The sequence below is a fragment of the Centroberyx gerrardi genome, chromosome 9 (genome assembly GCF_048128805.1).
Source record: "Centroberyx gerrardi isolate f3 chromosome 9, fCenGer3.hap1.cur.20231027, whole genome shotgun sequence".
Classification (NCBI taxonomy): Eukaryota; Metazoa; Chordata; class Actinopteri; order Beryciformes; family Berycidae; genus Centroberyx; species Centroberyx gerrardi.
Genome location: NC_136005.1, coordinates 15,034,637 through 15,054,106, shown reverse-complemented (window position 1 = coordinate 15,054,106; position 19,470 = coordinate 15,034,637). Strand labels below are relative to the sequence as shown.

The 19,470-nt window shown below is 43.1% G+C and overlaps 1 protein-coding gene across 1 annotated transcript; it reads right to left on the bottom strand.

Annotated features, from left to right (window-relative positions):
* Positions 1-356: 356 nt before the first annotated feature.
* Positions 357-16,103, bottom strand: LOC139926840 (cytochrome P450 2J4-like). The gene is made up of 9 exons (XM_071918684.2): positions 15,849-16,103; positions 15,085-15,250; positions 14,784-14,930; positions 14,547-14,707; positions 1,936-2,112; positions 1,688-1,829; positions 908-1,095; positions 626-767; positions 357-532 (listed from the first exon to the last, which is right to left on the bottom strand). The coding sequence occupies exons 1-9, from the start codon at positions 16,038-16,040 to the stop codon at positions 357-359; spliced, it is 1,491 nt and encodes a 496-aa protein (XP_071774785.2). The 5' UTR covers positions 16,041-16,103.
* Between the last annotated feature and the right edge of the window lie 3,367 nt (positions 16,104-19,470).

Below are 19,470 nucleotides of genomic sequence, written 5' to 3'. Positions count from 1 at the left end.
TTATTTTGAGCATTATCTTATCTTATCATTGAGTATTTGTATTATATTGCTTCCTTGTCAGGACGGCAGGAAGAGCTCTCATTAAATTGGCAGCTAATGGGGATCCTACAACATAAATAAATGAATAAAAAATACAAAACACAATACACTTGCCATGTAGTTATTGGCCAAAGATGTGATAAAAGATGACATAGCAAAGAAATAATTTTTGTAATTTCAGCTAGAGTTGAGCCTCTTTCCTGGATCATAACAGTTTGTTTCTCCCAACGTGGTTTTGTCACTAAGTTGTTTTCTGTTACAGACCATCGGTTAGATAATTGATTAGATGAAGAGGCTTTATTGAGATTTTACATGGTTCAGCGAGCCTTGGCATAGACCTTGAAGGGATAAGGTGTGCGTGTAATTCCAACGATCCCTTCTGTACTCAACTCTACTCCATCCAGAGTGGAGAAAGAGAACTTCTGGAATAAACTGACGAAAAACAGGAACAGCTCCATCTTGGCTAGGCCTTCTCCTAGACACACACGTTTCCCTGAAGAATACACATGTAGGGATACAAGCTCAGGATCACATAATATTCCAGATTTATCAGAACAGGTTAACAATTAGGGATAAGTTAGTTTACCTGCAGAGAAAGGCAAGAACGCTTCTCTCCTCACAAACTTGCCCTCAGCATCCAGGAAGTGTGCAGGGTTGAAGGTGTCTGGAGTCTCCCATTCATTCTTGTCAAACAGCACAGAGGTCAGGTTGGGCATCAAGGACGTACCCTAAACACGACCCAGAGGTTAACACCAAGCAATGCTGCAACAACAACATTGGCTGACTTAATCCACATTTTTTCCAAGAAACATGAACAAAACCAAGCCAGTTTAGACTACTTGAATGACTGAAGTCTGAGTAGATGCACCTTGGGTATGAAGTAACCCCCCAGTGTTGTGTCCTTGGCGGCCATCCTGTGTCCGTTGAGAGGAACAATGTTTCCCATCCTCTGGATCTCATGGATGACAGCATCAGTGTAGGGCATGTTGGGTCTGTCGGCCATAGTGGGCTGGCGAGTCTGTCCAATCACTCTGTCTATCTCTGCCTGGACTTTCTCTAGGTAGTGAAATAGACAGATTTAACCTAATAGCAATTAGGGAAAAAAGGTTCAGGACAGCAACTTGATCCCATCAATCATCTTTATAGGCCAAAGCGTTTCAGAGCAAGCTCTTTTGTCAGGGCACAATACATAAATGAAAGACCATGCACATTAAAACATTACAGCAGACAGACATTATCTCTAGTATATTTCTATTCCCAAAAAGAAGCATTCTCATTCCCTGCCTCCCTACACAGGACAGGTGTTGCTGTTTCTCAAATCAAGTCTGCCTGAGTGTTTTAATGTGCATGGTCTTTCAGTTATGTGTTGTGCCCTGATGAAGTAGCTTCCACCAAATCACATGGGATAATGGGGTGATAAGGGATCAAATTCCTGTCCTGACCTTTTTTCCCCACTGTTATTAGTTTTAGTTCCCTGGAGGACCAAAGGACCCCTTTGGTCCTCAGGGTCCTTTGGGAAAAACTATTCTGTATGGTTAAAGCGTCTCACTACTACAAGGATTCAAGCTTTATAAAAGCAAATAAGCAAAGCATATCAATTTTTTTTTTTCAATTTCACAGTGAGCTCACGGTTTAGGATTTCACCTACCCTGGATATTGGGGTACGTGATGAGGTAAACAAAGGCCCACTGCAAAGTGGTGGAGGTGGTCTCAGTTCCAGCCAGGAACATATCAAGAGAGCACAGAGCCAGGGTGGCCTCATTGAAGCCTAGATCAGACTCTCCTTTGTGCTATTGAGAAATGGAGAAAAGATATACAGTATTGAATGAATGGTAGCTTGACTGACAGAAAGGGCAATGATTGTACAGCATGTGTGCAGTGTAGTTGCTCACATACATTTTCCATTTCCATGAGGAAAGCATCAATGTAGTCCCGGGGATTGCTGGGGTCCAGGTCCTGCTTGTGCCTCTTTATCTCTTGACTGATGAAGCCTTCCAAGTACTTGTAGTGGCTAAAGATTTTGTTGTGAGGACCTGGCAAATGCTTCATCACTTGAGGGAATGCGTCATACAGCTACAGGAAGAAAAGTGACGTTGGTTTCATTTATGACATTTGCCTTTACCTTCTTCACTAAATCTGTGTCCAGGGACAGTGTAGCAACTCATTCTCTGCCTGTGAGACCACATGGGCCCCCTGAGGATAGACCAACAGAGCTGCCCCTCTTTTTTTTACCCTCCTACCCTTCCTACTAAAGAAAAAAAATCTTAGAAGAGATGTCTCTATCTACTTTAAAAACACAATGACTGCGGGACTTCCGGGAAGATGGCGGAGGGAGTAGCTGCATAGTTAACCAACTCTCTCAAGTCGGTTAAAATAAACCCACAAAATACATGTAACTCGATAGACAAAAGTAAGATATGAGTGGGGGAAGTATGCGGAGAAGCCGGAAAAGCAACAAACAGCAAAAAAAGGTTGAAGAACAGATAATGGAAGAACATGAGGAACACGAGGAAGACCCAACGGGGAAAATGGACCGACAGGACCACGTGGAGACACTGCGAGTTGGGCTTGCTACTATCAGCAAAGATATAAATGAGCTCAAGCAAGAGTTACGACACAAAATAACTACATTTAAAGACGAACTGAAGAGAGAGATGAAGCAAGAAATCACCAATCTCCGACAAGAAATAGACCGTAAGCTCACAAAGAATAACAATGAACTACAGATACAAAAGGTGACCATTGCCGAAGCCCAGGAACGTATAGCAGAATTGGAAGAGTGGTAGACGGAGGTGAATGTTACACTGTTGGGGATGTCGGATCAGACACGTCAGATGCAAGAAAAAATAACCGATCTCGAAGGGAGATCAAGGAGAAACAATATCCGAATCTTCGGCGTACTGGAGGACACGGAAGGTAGCTCCGCTAGCAAATACCTGGAGCAACTCCTAAACACCGAACTCGAGCTGCCTGACGGAACTAATCTTCAGATCCAACGAGCCCACAGAGCCCTCGCCCAAAAACCGAGCCCGAGTGCTGCCCCCAGATCAATTGTGGCCAACTTTTTACAGTTTGAAACAAAAGAAATGATTCTGAAGAAAGCGTGGCAGAAGAAGATACATGTAGGGGGTAAACAAATCTTCTTTGATCATGATTACGCTACCGAAATTGTCCAGAAACAAAGGGCATATATGGGCATTAAAAAGGTACAGGGAAAAAGGAATCCGTTTTCAGACACCGCTCACAAAAATACGGATTCATTGGAACAACGGAGTGAAGACGTATGGAAACGCCAGGGAAGCCACACGGGACATGAAAGAAAGAGGCTACATGGTGGATGTACCAGGCGGGGACACTGAACCTGCGGCGGAGGGGAGGATCCGAGGAGGGTCAGAATGGCAGCGAGTGAAGGGGAAAGAATGAAGACGGGATACAGCGCACCGAACGAGAGAAAAGCTACAAGAATATCAGTGGAGATCTTAGGACTGTTTTGCTTAAGGGAAGAGGTAACACTGTGGATCAGAAAAACACAGGTATGGTTAAGGACCAAGACAACATGATTAGGTAGAAGAGAAGGGATGATGGAAAGGTTTAAACGGGCAGACTTTTGAACAAAGAATATTTGGTAAGCACTGAATGGAACTTTATCCACATACTGGATTAAAATGACTATGATACTGAAAAATAGATCCACAGTAGGAATATTTGAAATCTTTCAGACTTCTTTAAGTTATATAATACATTAAGAACCGACTGAGAGAGGTCGAGTTATTTAAGTTGGACATGTCTAGACATCGTGGAACCCCACTGGTTGGGTATAGTCCTAGGTCTAGGGAGGGGCCCTCTTTAGAGATGAGGATTTCCCCTACACCCACCAACGGTGATTTGGGGAGGAATGAGAGATTACCCCATGTTTTGAAGTCCTCTTTATTTTTGGTTTGTGTTAGTTCAGAACTGTTTGGGAGCACATATTCAGGGAGTAGCAAAACATAAGGATGTCTAACAATATCAAGATAATGTCACTGAACGTGAATGGTCTAAACTAGGGGTGTCACGATTTCGATTCTAAATCGAAAATCGATCAAAATGAGCGTTCGATTTCGACCTTCGAAATCACAAGCAGGTTCGCGATTCTCCCAGTATTTTTTTTCTCTCCACCCCTGCCTACTTGCACGTGTCTGAAGAAAAAAAAAAAAAAAACATTTCAATGACGACACAGGTAGCTGCTACAGAGCGCCCGTTCTATATTTCACTATAGCGCCCAAGAGCGCCCGTCATTTTAAATCATTTAAAATGTACCAAAAACTGAAAATCAAGTTATCAGCTTTGTTTTATACTTCAAGTTGTCATCGATGATGTTGGGGATTGTTTTCGAGCCACACACACTCTAACAGACACAAACTAACACAGAGAGACAGACCAGGGAGGCGGAGACACAAGGGAGGCAGGGAACACAGAGAAACACAAGGAAAACTAGAGTCACGGCAAGAGACATGACAGGACCACCCCCTCAATGGGCGCCTCCTGGCGACCCACCAGGCTTATCAGGATGCTCACGGTAGAAATCATGGATGAGAGAGGGGTCCAGAATGTCACGCTTGGGGACCCAACAACGCTCCTCAGGACCGTATCCCTCCCAGTCCACCAGAAACTGGAACCCCCGGCCACGGCGGTGGACATCCAGGAGTCGTCGGACAGTGTAAACTGGGTGGTCGTCGATCATCCGAGGAGGCGGAGGAGGGGCGGTGGGAGGCGACAAGGGACTGGAGGAGACAGGCTTTAGAAGAGAGACATGAAACGTGGGATGGACCCTCATAGAGGCAGGCAACTTAAGGTGCACAGCAGATGGATTGACGATCCTCTCAATTTCAAACGGACCCACATAACGGGGTGCTAACTTGCGAGATTCCGTCAACAGAGGTAAGTCCCGGGAGGGGGTCCGGTGGCGATCGGCAAGATGCTGGTTGCGGGCCGTGAAGCGGAGAAGGGCGGCACGAGTCGCCTTCCAGATACGACGACACCGCTGGAGGTGAACCTGCACCGACGGCACCCCCACTTCCTCTTCCTGAGCAGGGAAAAGGGGAGGTTGGAAGCCCAGAGAGACTTGGAAAGGGGTCATACCTGTGGCGGAGCTGGTGAGAGAGTAGTGGGCGTATTCGACCCAGGGTAGGTGCGAGCTCCAGCTGGACGGATTGTGCACTGTGACACACCGAAGAGCTGCCTCCAAATCCTGGTCAGTTTGGCCGTTCGTCTGGGAGTGGTAGCCAGAGGAAAGACTGCGGGTGGCACCCAGAGCCTGGCAAAAACTCTTCCACACTTGGGAGATGAATTGTGGTCCTCTGTCACAATGTCCTGTGGAATGCCGAGGGGAGTTTGGGAAGGGGAACAAAGTGGACTGACTTAGAAAACTGGTCAACTATGGTAAGTATGGTACCTGAGTATGTATGTATGTATGTATGTGTTACCTGATGATGGAGGTAAGCCGGTAACGAAATCCACTGCTATATGGGACCAAGGGCGGCTGGGAACGGGTAGGGGTCGCAGTAATCCAGCTGGAGGTTGATGAGAAGATTTACTGCGGGCACAAACAGAGCCGGCAGACACAAAACCCCTGGTATCCTTCTCCATAGAGGGCCACCAGAACTGCCGCTTGATGAAAGAGAGCGTGCAATGGAGACCAGGGTGGCAGGAGAGCTTCGAGGCGTGTCCCCACTGGAGAACCTGGGACCTGGCGGATTCTGGCACAAACAGATGGTTAGGAGGGCCATTACCTGGGTCTGGCTGGGTGCGTTGCGCTTCTCGGACAACATCCTCCACCTCCCACGTAACCGCAGCCACCACGCAGGTGGAGGGAAGGATGGTCTCAGGCTCGGAGGAAGATCTCTCAGGGGCAGACTGGCGGGAGAGGGCATCAGGCTTGACATTCCGGGAACCAGGGCAATAGGTGAGGGTGAAACTGAAGCGGCCAAGGAACAATGCCCACCGAGCTTGGCGAGAGTTAAGTCGTTTGGCGGAACGAAGATAGGAGAGGTTTTTATGGTCAGTCCAGACAATGAAGGGATGTTCAGACCCCTCCAGCCAGTGTCTCCACTCCTCCAAAGCCAGAACCACCGCCAGGAGCTCTCGATTCCCCACGTCATAGTTACTCTCCGCAGGGGAGAGACGTCGGGAGAAGAATGCACAGGGATGTAGTTTCATGTCATCTGCAGCACGCTGAGAGAGCACAGCCCCCACTCCCGAGTCTGAAGCATCCACTTCCACCACAAACTGCTTAGAGGGGTCTGGGTTAGGGTTGGGCAATAGGACGAATATATCGGCTATCGGCGATTGGCTGAGTCCATCGGCGGTTGATTTTTTTGGGCGATTTTTGTCATTTTATTTTGCTAATTTAATGGTAAATAATTAACCTGTAAAGCGCAATTCAAAGCGTGTGCGAATAGGAACTGGCAGTTGGAGTTGGGCGCCGTTATCCCATATTTAAACGACATCACGTCTCCACCCTCTCTCTATGACAGTTGCCTTTTCACTCCGCCTTCCAGAGTGGCGTTTAGTACAACCATAAACATAAACACACTTGATTTCCGACGTGATCCGAAGAACCAGTTATATATAACATAAATATATGCGTGTGTGTGACCTCACCGTCACACTTCTAGCCCGTGATGCTAATTTTCGCTATGTTCAACTCAGATCGGGCAGCGACAAACCCATTTCAGATCCAGTTTTTAAGTCGCTAACACTTAACATAATCAAATGGGATTTGGCACTAATTAGCGTTGCAGCTAGCGGACTTTTAGATCGCTAACGTTTTTAGCATAAGTCAATGGAGTTGAACATAGCGAAAATTAGCATCACGGCTAGTGGACATTTTCTCTAGTTAGCTAACATTACATAGCCTACTAGAAGTTGACTCTGTCGCTGTGAGATGTGCGCGACTCACATCTACGGTTGACTCAGATCGGGCAGCGCCAGTGTGTACAGTTTAGTTTTTGATTAAAGTGAAGGGGGTTAGCCCCGAAGTTAGCGACAATGGCTAACCTGACCAGGCTCACTTAAGGTGGACTGACCTTTAAGGTGGACCAGCTATTGTCATTGTAGTGACAATCTTAGCCGTTTTGACACCCGGCGAATATATCGGCAATCGCCGGTTGTTGGGCTGACGGTGGCCGGTAGGAAAATTTTGACATATCGCCCAACCCTAGTCTGGGTGAATCAGGACTGGAGCGGAGGTAAAGAGTCTCTTAAGGTGGTTGAACACGGTATCAGCCTCGGGAGTCCAAGAGAAGGGGGAGACTGTGGAGGTGAGCCGGGTTAGGGAAGCTGCCACTCTGCTGTAGTCTTTGATGAACCGCCTGTAGAAGTTAGCGAATCCCAGGAAACGCTGGAGTTGCTTCCGGGCGGTGGGCCTCGTCCACTCCGACACTGCCTGGATCTTGGACGGATCCATCTTCACCTGTCCCTGCTCAATGATGTAGCCCAGGAAACTCACAGAAGACTTATGAAACTCACATTTCTCGGCTTTCACAAACAGCTTGTTTTCAAGTAGGCGACGGAGCACTAACCGAACATGCTGAGTGTGTTCCTCCATGTCACGAGAGAAGATCAGGATGTCATCCAGGTATACGAAGATGAAGGGCATCACCAGGTACTCGAAGTGTCCCAGGGGGGTGTTAAACACCGTCTTCCATTCATCTCCGTCTCGAATCCGAATGAGATGGTATGCGTTACGGAGATCCAGCTTGGAGAAGACCGTGGCCTGTTGCAGGGGCACAAAAGCAGAGTCAATGAGAGGAAGCGGATACTTGTTCTTTACCGTTATATCGTTGAGGCCACGGAAATCGATACAGGGATGTAGGGTGTGATCCTTCTTCACCACGAAGAAAAACCCCGCTCCAACGGGAGAGGAGGAAGGGTGAACAAGCCCGGCAGCCAGGGAATCATGAATGTACTTCTCCATCGCTTCTCGCTCTGGACGAGACAGGTTGTAGAGTCGACTGGAGGGCAGAGGAGCACCAGGTAGCAGATCGATGGCGCAGTCATACGGCCGGTGAGGAGGTAAGGAGAGAGCCCGCTGTTTACTGAATACCTCTCCCAAATCATGGTACTCAACGGGCACAGAGGAGAGATCAGGAGGCTCAGGTGAGGGAGAGACAGCGGACTCACCGGGGGCCAGAGCAGATTGGAGGCAATGAGAATGACAGAAGACGCTCCAACTCACCACTGAACCCGTAGACCAGTCTATATGAGGGTTATGCAACTCTAACCAGGGCCGACCCAGAACCACAGGAGCGAGCGGAGAGGAAATAAGGTGGAGCTGAATGGCCTCCCGGTGGTTTCCCGAAATGAGGAGGTTGAGGGGTACAGAGTGGTGGGTGACCCGAGCCAGGAGTCTGCCATCCAGTGCATTAGCGTCCAGCGTAGTAGGAAGAGCCTTGGTGGATATACCGGCTTGAGAAACTAGTGTGGCGTCAATGAAATTCGCATCGGCGCCGGTATCAACCAGAGCAAGCACAGGGATGGAATCTTCTCTCCAGAGCAGGGAAGCATGGAACTGCATACGAACGCGGGGAGTTGAAGAAGAGATGGTGGTATGGCTCATCAGTAGTCCCACCGCCACTGACGAGCCTCCTCTTTTGGCCGGAGCGGACATGCTGCCAGGAAGTGACCGTCCTGACCGCAGTAAATGCAGGTGCTGGTCCTCATCCGATGTTGGCGTTCCACTGGGGAGAGATGGGTCCGACCCAACTGCATGGGCTCGTCCACGGAGACAGCGGGCGACTGGCTGGCGGTAGCACTGAGGGAGGCTGACTGGTTAGGGCTGCTTCGGGAGGGGGAGATACACGATCAAACATACGGGACAAGGAACACAAGAATTAACTCTGACGTGAATACAGAGCGACCGAGAGTGTGTCTACCACAGGTTAGGTGGAACAATCTGGCGATGAATGGATGACAAGCCAGGGTAGATATACTGGTGGTGATGAGTAATGAGGTTCAGGTGTGCAGGTAAATCAGGAGCTGAGGAGAGAGGGAGCCACGCCCACACCACACACACTCTAACAGACACAGACTAACACAGAGAGACAGACCAGGGAGGCGGAGACACAAGGGAGGCAGGGAACACAGAGAAACACAAGGAAAACTAGAGTCACGGCAAGAGATGACAGATGAACCGGAACCAGAAAATACTGTATATCTGGTGACAGTTTGATTTTCCCCGGGTTTAGTCGTCCTCCAGCGGTAAAAATGGCTTCGCCGGCTAAGCGTCATGCTTTTAAAACCTTCTGGAAGCTGTCAGATTGTGCTGTGAGACAGAACCTGACCCGCAATATGTAGTGGAAAGTTCCGAAGAGAAGTTACGAGTTGAAGTCTTTTGATTGAAATCGCTTGTTCTTGCTCAATAAAACAAGACACAAGATCACCTTCACTAAACAGCGGGACTACCTGCTCTCACCGCCGGAGACGGATGCTGTTTTCCGGGAGGCAGTGCGCCGAAGAGTCGGTAGGAGGACTGGCCGGGTTACAGCGACTTTTATCCATATAAGTTTGGCGACTTTTTCCATATTTGTTTGCCGACTATTATTGTCTGATCTTATTACTGTGTGGGCTGAAGCGCTGGAGGTTTTGTATGGATTTTGAAAGCTTATAGCCAAGATAGGAAGGATCTGTTTTGTTGTCATACTGTGAATGACACTTCAGTAAGGAGACGCCCTGAATCGCCTTGCCATGTATTTGGTACCAAATTAAAGGGAAAGTTGTGTTTTTTTAAATGGAAAAACTTTGAAAAAAATTTGGCCATATGGCCTTCGTGTGGTAGCCTGGTAAGACCATCCTGATCACGTGACCTCACATTCTGTTTCGCTCCACGGATCAGTCTGGACTTCCAGCCGCCCACATCAATTTCAGTGGGCGGGAGTACTTGCCTTGACAGACAAACTCCTTCAGCCAATCAGCGAATCCAAATTCAAATCCAGTCGGAAGAACGGCGAAAACGTCTTTTCCGCCCAGAAACTCCGCTAGTGCATACTCTTGTTCTTGTTTAATTGTTGTTATTGAGTCTATTTCTGCAATAACTGCACTTATGGCTGTGTTTACTCTACTAACGTTAACGTTACCGCTCGTTGCTTCGGGAGACGCCATTACTGTTTTGCCAGCGGCGGCCTGTATTTCACGTCATCAACTACGACGCAGTCCCTGATTGGCCCGGTTACATTTTAATTTCAAGAAATCGATGTGGGTGGCTGGAAGTCCAGACTGATCCGTGGAGCGAAACAGAATGTGAGGTCATGTGATCAGGATGGTCTTACCAGGCTATTAGTTATATCACACTTGATACCATCTTTTTAAAGAAGAAATGACAGTTGTCAGGGCATAAAACCAATGATCTGTTGATCTTTACAGATCAAGACTTGATAGTTTAACAATGGCATAGCCATCAGTGCTGAAAAAAAAACCCTGTTTAAATCGAAAATCGAATCGTGACCTTAAAAATCGAAAGTCAAATCGAATGGTGGATTTGGAGAATCGTGACACCCCTAGTCTAAAAACACCAATGAAAAGAGAAAGGGTTATGACAAAATTGAAAAAGGAAAAAGTACAAATCGTATTCCTCCAAGAGACCCATTTATCCCAGTTAGAGTATGGAAAACTAAAAAGGTATGGCTATAGGAATTTATATTACAGTTCATATAAAGAGGGACGCAGAAGAGGAGTTGCAACATTAATATCAAACGCAACCCAGTTTGATTATGAAAAGGAATTCAAAGATAAAGAAGGAAGATATATTATAGTAAAGGGAAGGTTAGTAAATGAACCAATAACACTGATAAATGTATATGCACCCCCAGAAAGCAATAAATATTTTTTCAAGTCCCTGTTCGATGTTATAGCTGTAGAAACAGAGGGAACCTTAATCTGTGGGGGAGATCTAAATGTTGTTATGAATCACAGTATGGATACAACGAGTCTCAAAAGAACTAAAATGCAATTAACAAGGTTCATGAATATGTCATTGGAAGAGATGGGGATGATTGACATATGGAGAAACCTGCATCCTTTGGAAAGAGATTTCACACATTATTCAGCTGCTCATAAAGTCCACTCAAGGATAGACTATTTTTTTATGAATATAGGTGATAGCCACATAGTGAAGGAATGTAGGATTGGAGGGGCAGATGTGTCAGATCATAATCCACTCTATTTAAAAATATGCCTAAATAACAGAAAACGACACACAATATGGAGACTCAATGTGGGAATATTGAATAATGAACAAAGAAAGGAGATGATAAAAGCAGAAATAAAAAGATACATAGAGGAAAATGACAATAGTGCAGTAGACCCAACAATATTTTGGGACGCCATGAAGGTGGTCATTAGGGGAAAATTGATAGCTGAAACTGCACGTGTAAAAAGGGCTAAATTAGAGGCATATAGAAACTATACTGAAAGATTAAGAGAATTGGAGCGGGATTATCAGAATACAAAAGATCCAAAGGTATATCAACAAATTAAGGTCTTCAAAACTAAGATAAATGACATACTACTGGATGAAGTTGAAAAAAGGAACAAGTTTCTGAAACAGAACTACTATGAAGCAGACCCGAGGGCCACTAAACTGTTAGCAAAACGTATACGTAAACAACAAGCAATCAATAATATACATAAAATCAGGGACCCTCACACAAATGAGCTAACATATACACCAGAGGATATAGAGAAAATCTTTCAGGGGTACTATGAGGAATTATATACACAACCCGCATCCGCAGATAAAGAAGAAATGAGAGCATTTCTAAATTCATTGGATTTGCCATCAATTGGCTACCTACAAAATGATATACTAACGGCCGATATTACAATGGAGGAGGTGACAGATGCAATAAATAAATTAAAAAATAATAAATCTCCAGGTGGTGATGGATACCCCGCAGAGTGGTACAAGATGTTCAGGGATGAACTGACACCACTACTCCTGGCCTCTTTTAATTGGACACTCCAAAATAATAAAATACCACCATCATGGACTGAAGCAATAATTTCAGTCATCCCAAAACAAGGAAGGGATAAAGAACACTGCGGGAATTATAGACCAATTTCAATATTAAATGTAGACTATAAAATATATACAACAATTATTTCTAAACGATTGAACACCTTTATAACATAAATGATAGAAGAAGATCAAACAGGATTTGTAAGAGAACGTCAAACGCAGGATAATATCAGAAGAACCTTACATATTGTAGATCAAGCACAGAAGAAAAAACAAAGTACTATATTAGTAAGCATTGACGAAGAAAAAGCTTTCGATCGTGTAAATTGGAAATTTCTCTATGAAGTGTTAGAACGATTCGGATTTAGCAGTAGATCAATACAATGCATAAAGACACTATATCAACAGCCTACTGCTAGAATTAAGATAAATGGAAACCTGACAGACAAAATTAGTTTGCAGAGGTCAACTAGACAAGGATGTTGTCTATCACCCACTCTATTTGCTCTTTTTATAGAGCCTTTGGCACAAGCAGTTCGTCAAAACAAAGAACTTAAAGGAGTTATGGTAAATGGCATGGAACATAAAATAGGACTCTTTGCTGATGATGTCATAGCCTTCCTTGAGCAACCGAATAAATCACTTCCTGTACTGATGAAGCTTCTAGAAACATATGGACACCTTTCGGGATATAAAATTAATGTTTCAAAAACACAGGTACTAACACTTAATTATACTCCATCAAAAGAGATTCAGGAATCATTTAATTGGAATCTAAAGAAAATTAAATATCTAGGGGTTAACATCACTAAATGACTATTTAAACTATACAAAGCAAACTATAATAAGATAAATCAAGAGATTCAAAAAGACATTGAAAGATGGTCTACTCTACCACTGGATTTTAGCTCGAGAGTTGAGACCATCAAAATGAATGTGCTACCTAGGCTTCTTTACTTATTCCAGTCCCTACCTATAGAGGTCCCTCAAACTCAATTTGTGACATGGGACAGGATAATATCAAGGTTTATTTGGGGGGGCAAAAAGCCTAGAGTTAGGTATGAAACTCTCCAGCTACCAAAAGATAGAGGGGGCATGGGTCTCCCAAAACTGAAAGAATACTTTTATGCTGCCCAGTTGAGATATATTGTATGTTGGTGTAAACCAGATTATACAGAAAAGTGGAAGGAAATGGAAAAAAAGTATGGGGAATATCCAATTCAGAATATTATTGGAGATAAAGAAGCTTACAAGAAAGTTAAAAACCATATGGACTCAATTACACTGTTTACTTTGGAATTATGGTTCAGAATAGTTAAAGATCACAGGATGAAGAAGGATACAAATTTGCTAAAATGGGTAGCATTTGATAGTAATTTCAAACCGGCCAGGTATGATAGAGGATTCAAACAGTGGGTAACCAAGGGAGTCACAGCATGGTGTACTTTAGAGAAGGATGGGGAGCTAGAGAGTTTCCAGAATATGAAAGATAAATATAATTTGGGGAAGCATGAATTCTACAGATACTTACAACTAAGGGATTACTATAAGAAGGAAATCAAAATAGACCCCTCCGTGGAAGTGAATGGGGTGATCCAAATTATAACCAATTCGTACAAGGAAACAAAAATTAGAATTATATTTGCACTATATCAAGCATTGATGACAAATAAGTACTCGACTAAATATATAAAGGAAAAATGGGAATCAGAGTTCAACATACAAATTTCAGATGATTGGCAAAACGTGGAAAATACACCAGACATCCACCAATTCAAGGATATGGAGGTAATTCTCTTGGAAAAATTTGATTCGTTTTTTTTATCACACCCAAGGTCAAGAGTAAATATTCAAACATAAATCTACCATGCTGGAGAGAATGTGGAGCATTAGATGCAGATCACTCACATATATTTTGGAAATGCCACAAAATATTAATGTTCTGGAAAATGGTATACAAAGTTTTGCAAAAGATACTAGGATATGATATCCCTATGAGCTACATGATACTCTATTTGTGTAATCTTACTGAAAAAAATGTACAATTAAGGGATAGGTATCTGGTCAAAATATTGTTAATAGCTAGTAAAAAAGCTATCACAAGGAAATGGGGTAAAGTGGATCCCCCTACTCAGGAACAATGGATAGAGATAGTAGAGGAAATCTATATAATGGAAAAACTGACATATCGTTTGAGGCTGCAAGACAGAAGCTGGAAAACACAGCTGGAAGAAAAGTGGGAGAAATGGACATTATTCAGGACCCAAAGCAGCGACGAAGACAACTGATTTACAGACAAAGGACAATTGATTTAGTGGATGAAACTGTGAGAATGGACGGACTACTGAGAATGCAACTCCCAAACAAAAAACCCTTTTTTTTTCTTTTCTCTTTTTGTTTGTGTACATGTTTAACTGTTGGTTTTACATGTTTATAAATGTTGAACTCAATAACTAAAGTGGAAAACTAAACAAAACACAATGACTGAATTGAAAGGATATTGTTCTCTTACTTGACCCCATACGGAGCCCTCCAGCAGAATGGCTTCAGACAGATACTGTAGCATGATCTGGAAGTTGTGGTCGTTGTAGTCAAACCGTCTCCCCATCACCAACTGGCAAATTATGTTGGACACAGCATTGTTGAAGAGGCCTGCTGGGTTGAAAGGTTCACCTGGAGGAAAGGAGTCCATTATTTGATGCGATCATATCTATTGAATTATAACTTCCGAACAACTACTACCTCTTACCTTTCTCCATCTCTTCTTGTAGGTAGCGACTCTCCTTACAGATACACTGTTCCATGAGGCTTTTGCCCAGGCCGAAGCTACGTAAGGTAGACAAGGCAAAGCGCCGCTGTCTCTTCCATCTTTCACCATTGCTAAATAACAGACCAGCTATGGACAAGCATAAATAATACAAAGTATAAGGTAGTATAGAAGGTAGTAGGTAAGTATAATTTAGAAGCAATACACAGTATAAGGAACTGATTCCTGTACACCAAGAGAGAGGTAGAGGTAGGGAGGGAGACAGAGGGAGAGAGATTTTCACCTGAGGTTCCTGAATAAATCCTGTCAGCCACTGCACTGGAGGGTCGGTCCACAAAGTTCTCAGCCTGTGTCACTATGGCTTCCTTCACCATCTTGTACCCAGACACAAACACCATCTTATCCTTGCCAAGACGGATGCTGAACACATTCCCATAGACATCGGCGAGCTGTGGACATTAAACCAGAGAAGAGCCAACATTGGTGAATCAGCAAGAATTAATCACATGGTGGGCAACTTTTGAAAGAAAACTACATTTCCTAAAAATAATGTATGGGCTAGCAGCTAGAAAAGTGCTTGCTTCAGCATGACAGGTTATTTTTTCCTGTGTGTTTGCAATTTGACCACCAGATGTCTAGGTGAAGGTATGAAGAACTAGCTAGATGCTAAGGTTTTGGAGAGAATAATGTAATACATAGTAAAAATGGCATGTGTTTCCTAGCTTTCAGTTTGTTAGACAACTAAATACCCTTTAGTTGTTGTAAATGGTCTTTACTTCATGCTAAATGCTAGTTATCATTTAGCCTATCGGTCTTCTTGGAATAATATCACAATAAAATGTAAATGTGAAAATGAAATTCTGAATAGCAAAACTGAAATTCAAGAAAACTGGGAAAGATGAAAGAGTAATTTTTACAATGAGAAGTTAAATATAAAAATTAAAATTAAAGCATTAGCAATTCCATTATGATTTTGAGTCTTTTATCCTTAATCGTTCTCATAGTTTAAGGGCCCTAAGGTAAAACCTCTCTAGTTAAAAAGCTTACCTTTGTAAAATAAATGTGAGGCTGTTTTGTGTCAACACTGAAGAAGTTCCCCACAAGGGGGAGAGCCAGCGGACCTGGAGGATAGTTTGGAGGATTCCTGTTTCTGAGGAAATCGGCGATCAGGAGGAACAACAAAATAAACAGCAGTATCGCCTTGAGGTCAAGCCCCAACAAAATGTTATAAAGCCACATGGTTAAGCAGAGCCAGACCAACAGCTGACCAGTGTGGAAAATGTCGCTCTTCCTGTTTTTTTGCTGCTGCGGGTGCTTCTTCACACTTGACAGTACAATTCTTCCATTCACACACCCAGTGACTGCATACAATAAAATTACATAACAAAAAAAAAATAGAAAAATACTAAAATAACTGACGTCAATGTCTGTACAAAGGTGCTCAGAATCAATTGGTGCCTTCAAATGGGGTCGCGTTTACCGTTTTCACGAGAAGAGTCCATATGAACGCCACCCTCCTGTGGTATTCACGACTTCGGAAGTGGAAATTTTCTGAAAGCTCCGAGTTCACGAGTTGTGACGTGTTTGTTGACGTTTTCAGAAATGGCGGAGGCCATGGAAGTTCATTTTTCGGTGGATGGTAAGTTAATATATTGTAATTTTAGTCGTATAGAGTTTTTCTTAGTAATTTTATAATATGTCTGAGGAAAATGTTGATATTCCCAACGGCCTCATCTTTTTCCTCTGTCATTATGCCTTTGCATTTCCTGCATTACGTTACCCGCTCGCTAGCTAGCTAAATTGTTAGCCTTGGTGGCTCCTAGACGCAGCGTTGCCTAGCAGCGGTGCTCTCACGATTTAACCACTTGAACGCCAAGCATATCGTGTACACGACTTCCCATGTCGTAACCACGAGCTCACGAGTGAAGGCAGCAAATGTCACGGCCTTACATAACCAACTACAGACCACACCTACTTATCCCGTTGATAAACAGGACTGGACATCCATCTCCTTCACAGAGTTAGGACTGAATGATAAAGCAATATCACACGAGAGGGAGTGCTGTTGTACTGTATATCAGCACGGCTGTGATTCGGTTGGCGGCCTCGTGCCGAGAGGGATAGCATCACAGCCGTGCTGATATACAGTACAACAGCACGACCTCGAGTGTGATATTGCTTTTATACAACAGTTGTATAAACAAAGCTATTCATCAAGTAATGGTAATTTGAGACAACAGATGATTTTTATCTGTTGTCTCCGCCAACAAAAACAGTTCCCTCAAGTGTTGCCAAGCAACAGGTAAACTGTTTCCCGACTGCAAGCTAGCTAAGCTAGGTACTTTTAGGTTAGCACAGACGATTTCAGCTTACTTTCTTCCCAATCTTCTGCCTCGGCCGACCGTTCATAATTGAGGTCAAATGTATCCATATTTGCGTTGTCGCTACTAGGTGCGAATTAAGTTAGAGTTTTGTGTGGACGTGTACTGGCAATATCTGGTAAGCATTTGTTTGTTGCACAACACTGTATTGTCTGCTAGAAGTGCTAACCAGCTGGTTAGCTTGCCAGCTACTCAGCTAACGTCAGATGACGTTGTGGTGATCCGCTTTTTATTTCTCCTCACAAGAAGCGCTCCAGGCAGAGCTTTCTCCACACAGAAAAACGCTATCCTAATCAAGGTTACATTAGAACAGCTGTGAAGCGGAGTGATACATACAGTACAGCGTCCCAGTGCTGTTATCATAATTGAGGTCACTGTATATCAGCACTCATGGAATGCCTCTTGTCCAATCAAATTGCTCGACCGGAACTAACTGTTGTATAAAAACCTAAATAATTATTATCATGCCGAAACATAAACAACATGCTGAGCATCATGAGCAGCAACTTTCTCATTGAAGAAATGTGATAAAATGTGATCTGAACTGTTGTTTAGAGCAGTTCTCAACAAGTGCAAAAGATAAAACATTAACTATGTGATCTGAGCTTGGATGTTAATGCCGTTGTGAACAAGAGAGCAGAGTGCAGATTGAAAAAGAGAGTGGGAATGAAAGGAGCTTAATGATTCAATATCATGACTGGCAAATTCAATATTTTACTAGTTTTTATGCTTGCCAAACGGTTAAGTATCTAGCCTACATGTGCTGGTGTCGTGAAATATTATTTGTTTCCTTGCCCAGTAACATCAATATTACCAACAAAAATAAAGTTTGTAGTGGCAATTAACAACTTACCACAGTGTGACAACGAAAGAAGAGTTTCCCGACTGCCCCGCAAGCCATTGTGGGTATTAGAGTCTTTGTGATTATCACAACACAACAGTTCAAATGGCTGTATTTTCTTCAAATGTCAACATATCAACATGTGGCTTAGTAGAAGAGAGAGAGTTGAAACATCCCTTTATTAACCAAATAAGAGCACAGAGTACAGAAAATACAAATACAGCAAGAAGGAATAAGCTGAAAACAGACCAAAACATACACATAACAAAAAAAAGAGGAAAAAACAAAAGCTTTCAGCCACCTCCCATCTCCTGTGCCTAACACCCCTCAAAATGCAGCTCCTCTTCCCTTACAAAACATGAAGCTGCCTTGTAAGCCCAAATCTTCTCAAAGATGAAGAGAAGCTTCTGTCAGTGGAGAAGTAGCTTGATCCTGCGGTTATGTCCATGTAGCATTTAAAGACGAGATGAAATGAAAAATGCCTTTTTAACCCTTTTAGATCACATCCCCGGTCATACTGTGCACCTATTTAACAATATATGCCAAAAAAAATACCAAAAATCAATTTCATTGTATTCTTATATCAAAATTCAATCATGTTTTCTTCCTGTAAAACAAAATATGCCGTGTGCTTACGTAAGCATGCCCGTAACTAATTTCAACCAATAATATCATGACATCCACCCATCAATCAATCTTCAACTTTTAGCGCACAGAGCTAAGAGGCTAAGATTCATTAGTTAGCTAGCTAGCAACAGCATGGTACTTCGGTGTGTCTTCGGGTGTTATGACACACCCACTTTTCAACGTTCAAATCAAATTCCTCCCAACGTTATGTCCCGCCTGTCTTTCCTGTTTCACTTGGAAATACGTCACGATACGGAAGTTAGATACTCTCGAAATGCCGTTTCATCTCGACTTTAACTGACCACTAGTATGCACATTTTCTGTTCACCTCTCCTTTTTTATTTCTTCCATTATAGCTACCAAAAGATTATGCAGATTTTTGAAAGAAAAGCCATCACTGTTCATGAATATCTCCAAAATCTCTGATGATTCTTATGATGTGTAAAGTGCAGGTCAGTTGACTTTATAAGTGACATAGATCTCTGTCCTAACATTAGTTTTAACCTCTTTGTTCTGAGAGAACTCAGTAGACATATTTTTATTACCCATAATATTTGGTATTGTAATTGGGAAATGCATTTGTAAAATTTGTTTTTATTTTGTTGATCATGGGAACATTGCCACAGCTTGTGTGAATAAGAAAACGTCAGTATAATATAATATAGATGTTTGGTGGTCGATCAATAAAGCTTGATTGTAATTTTTTAAAAATCTATGTATGTAAAATCTTGCATTAATAATGATACTTTACCCTTTTCCATTACGATTGTTATTTTAAGCATTCTCTTATCTTATCATTGATTATTTGTAGGTTATTGTA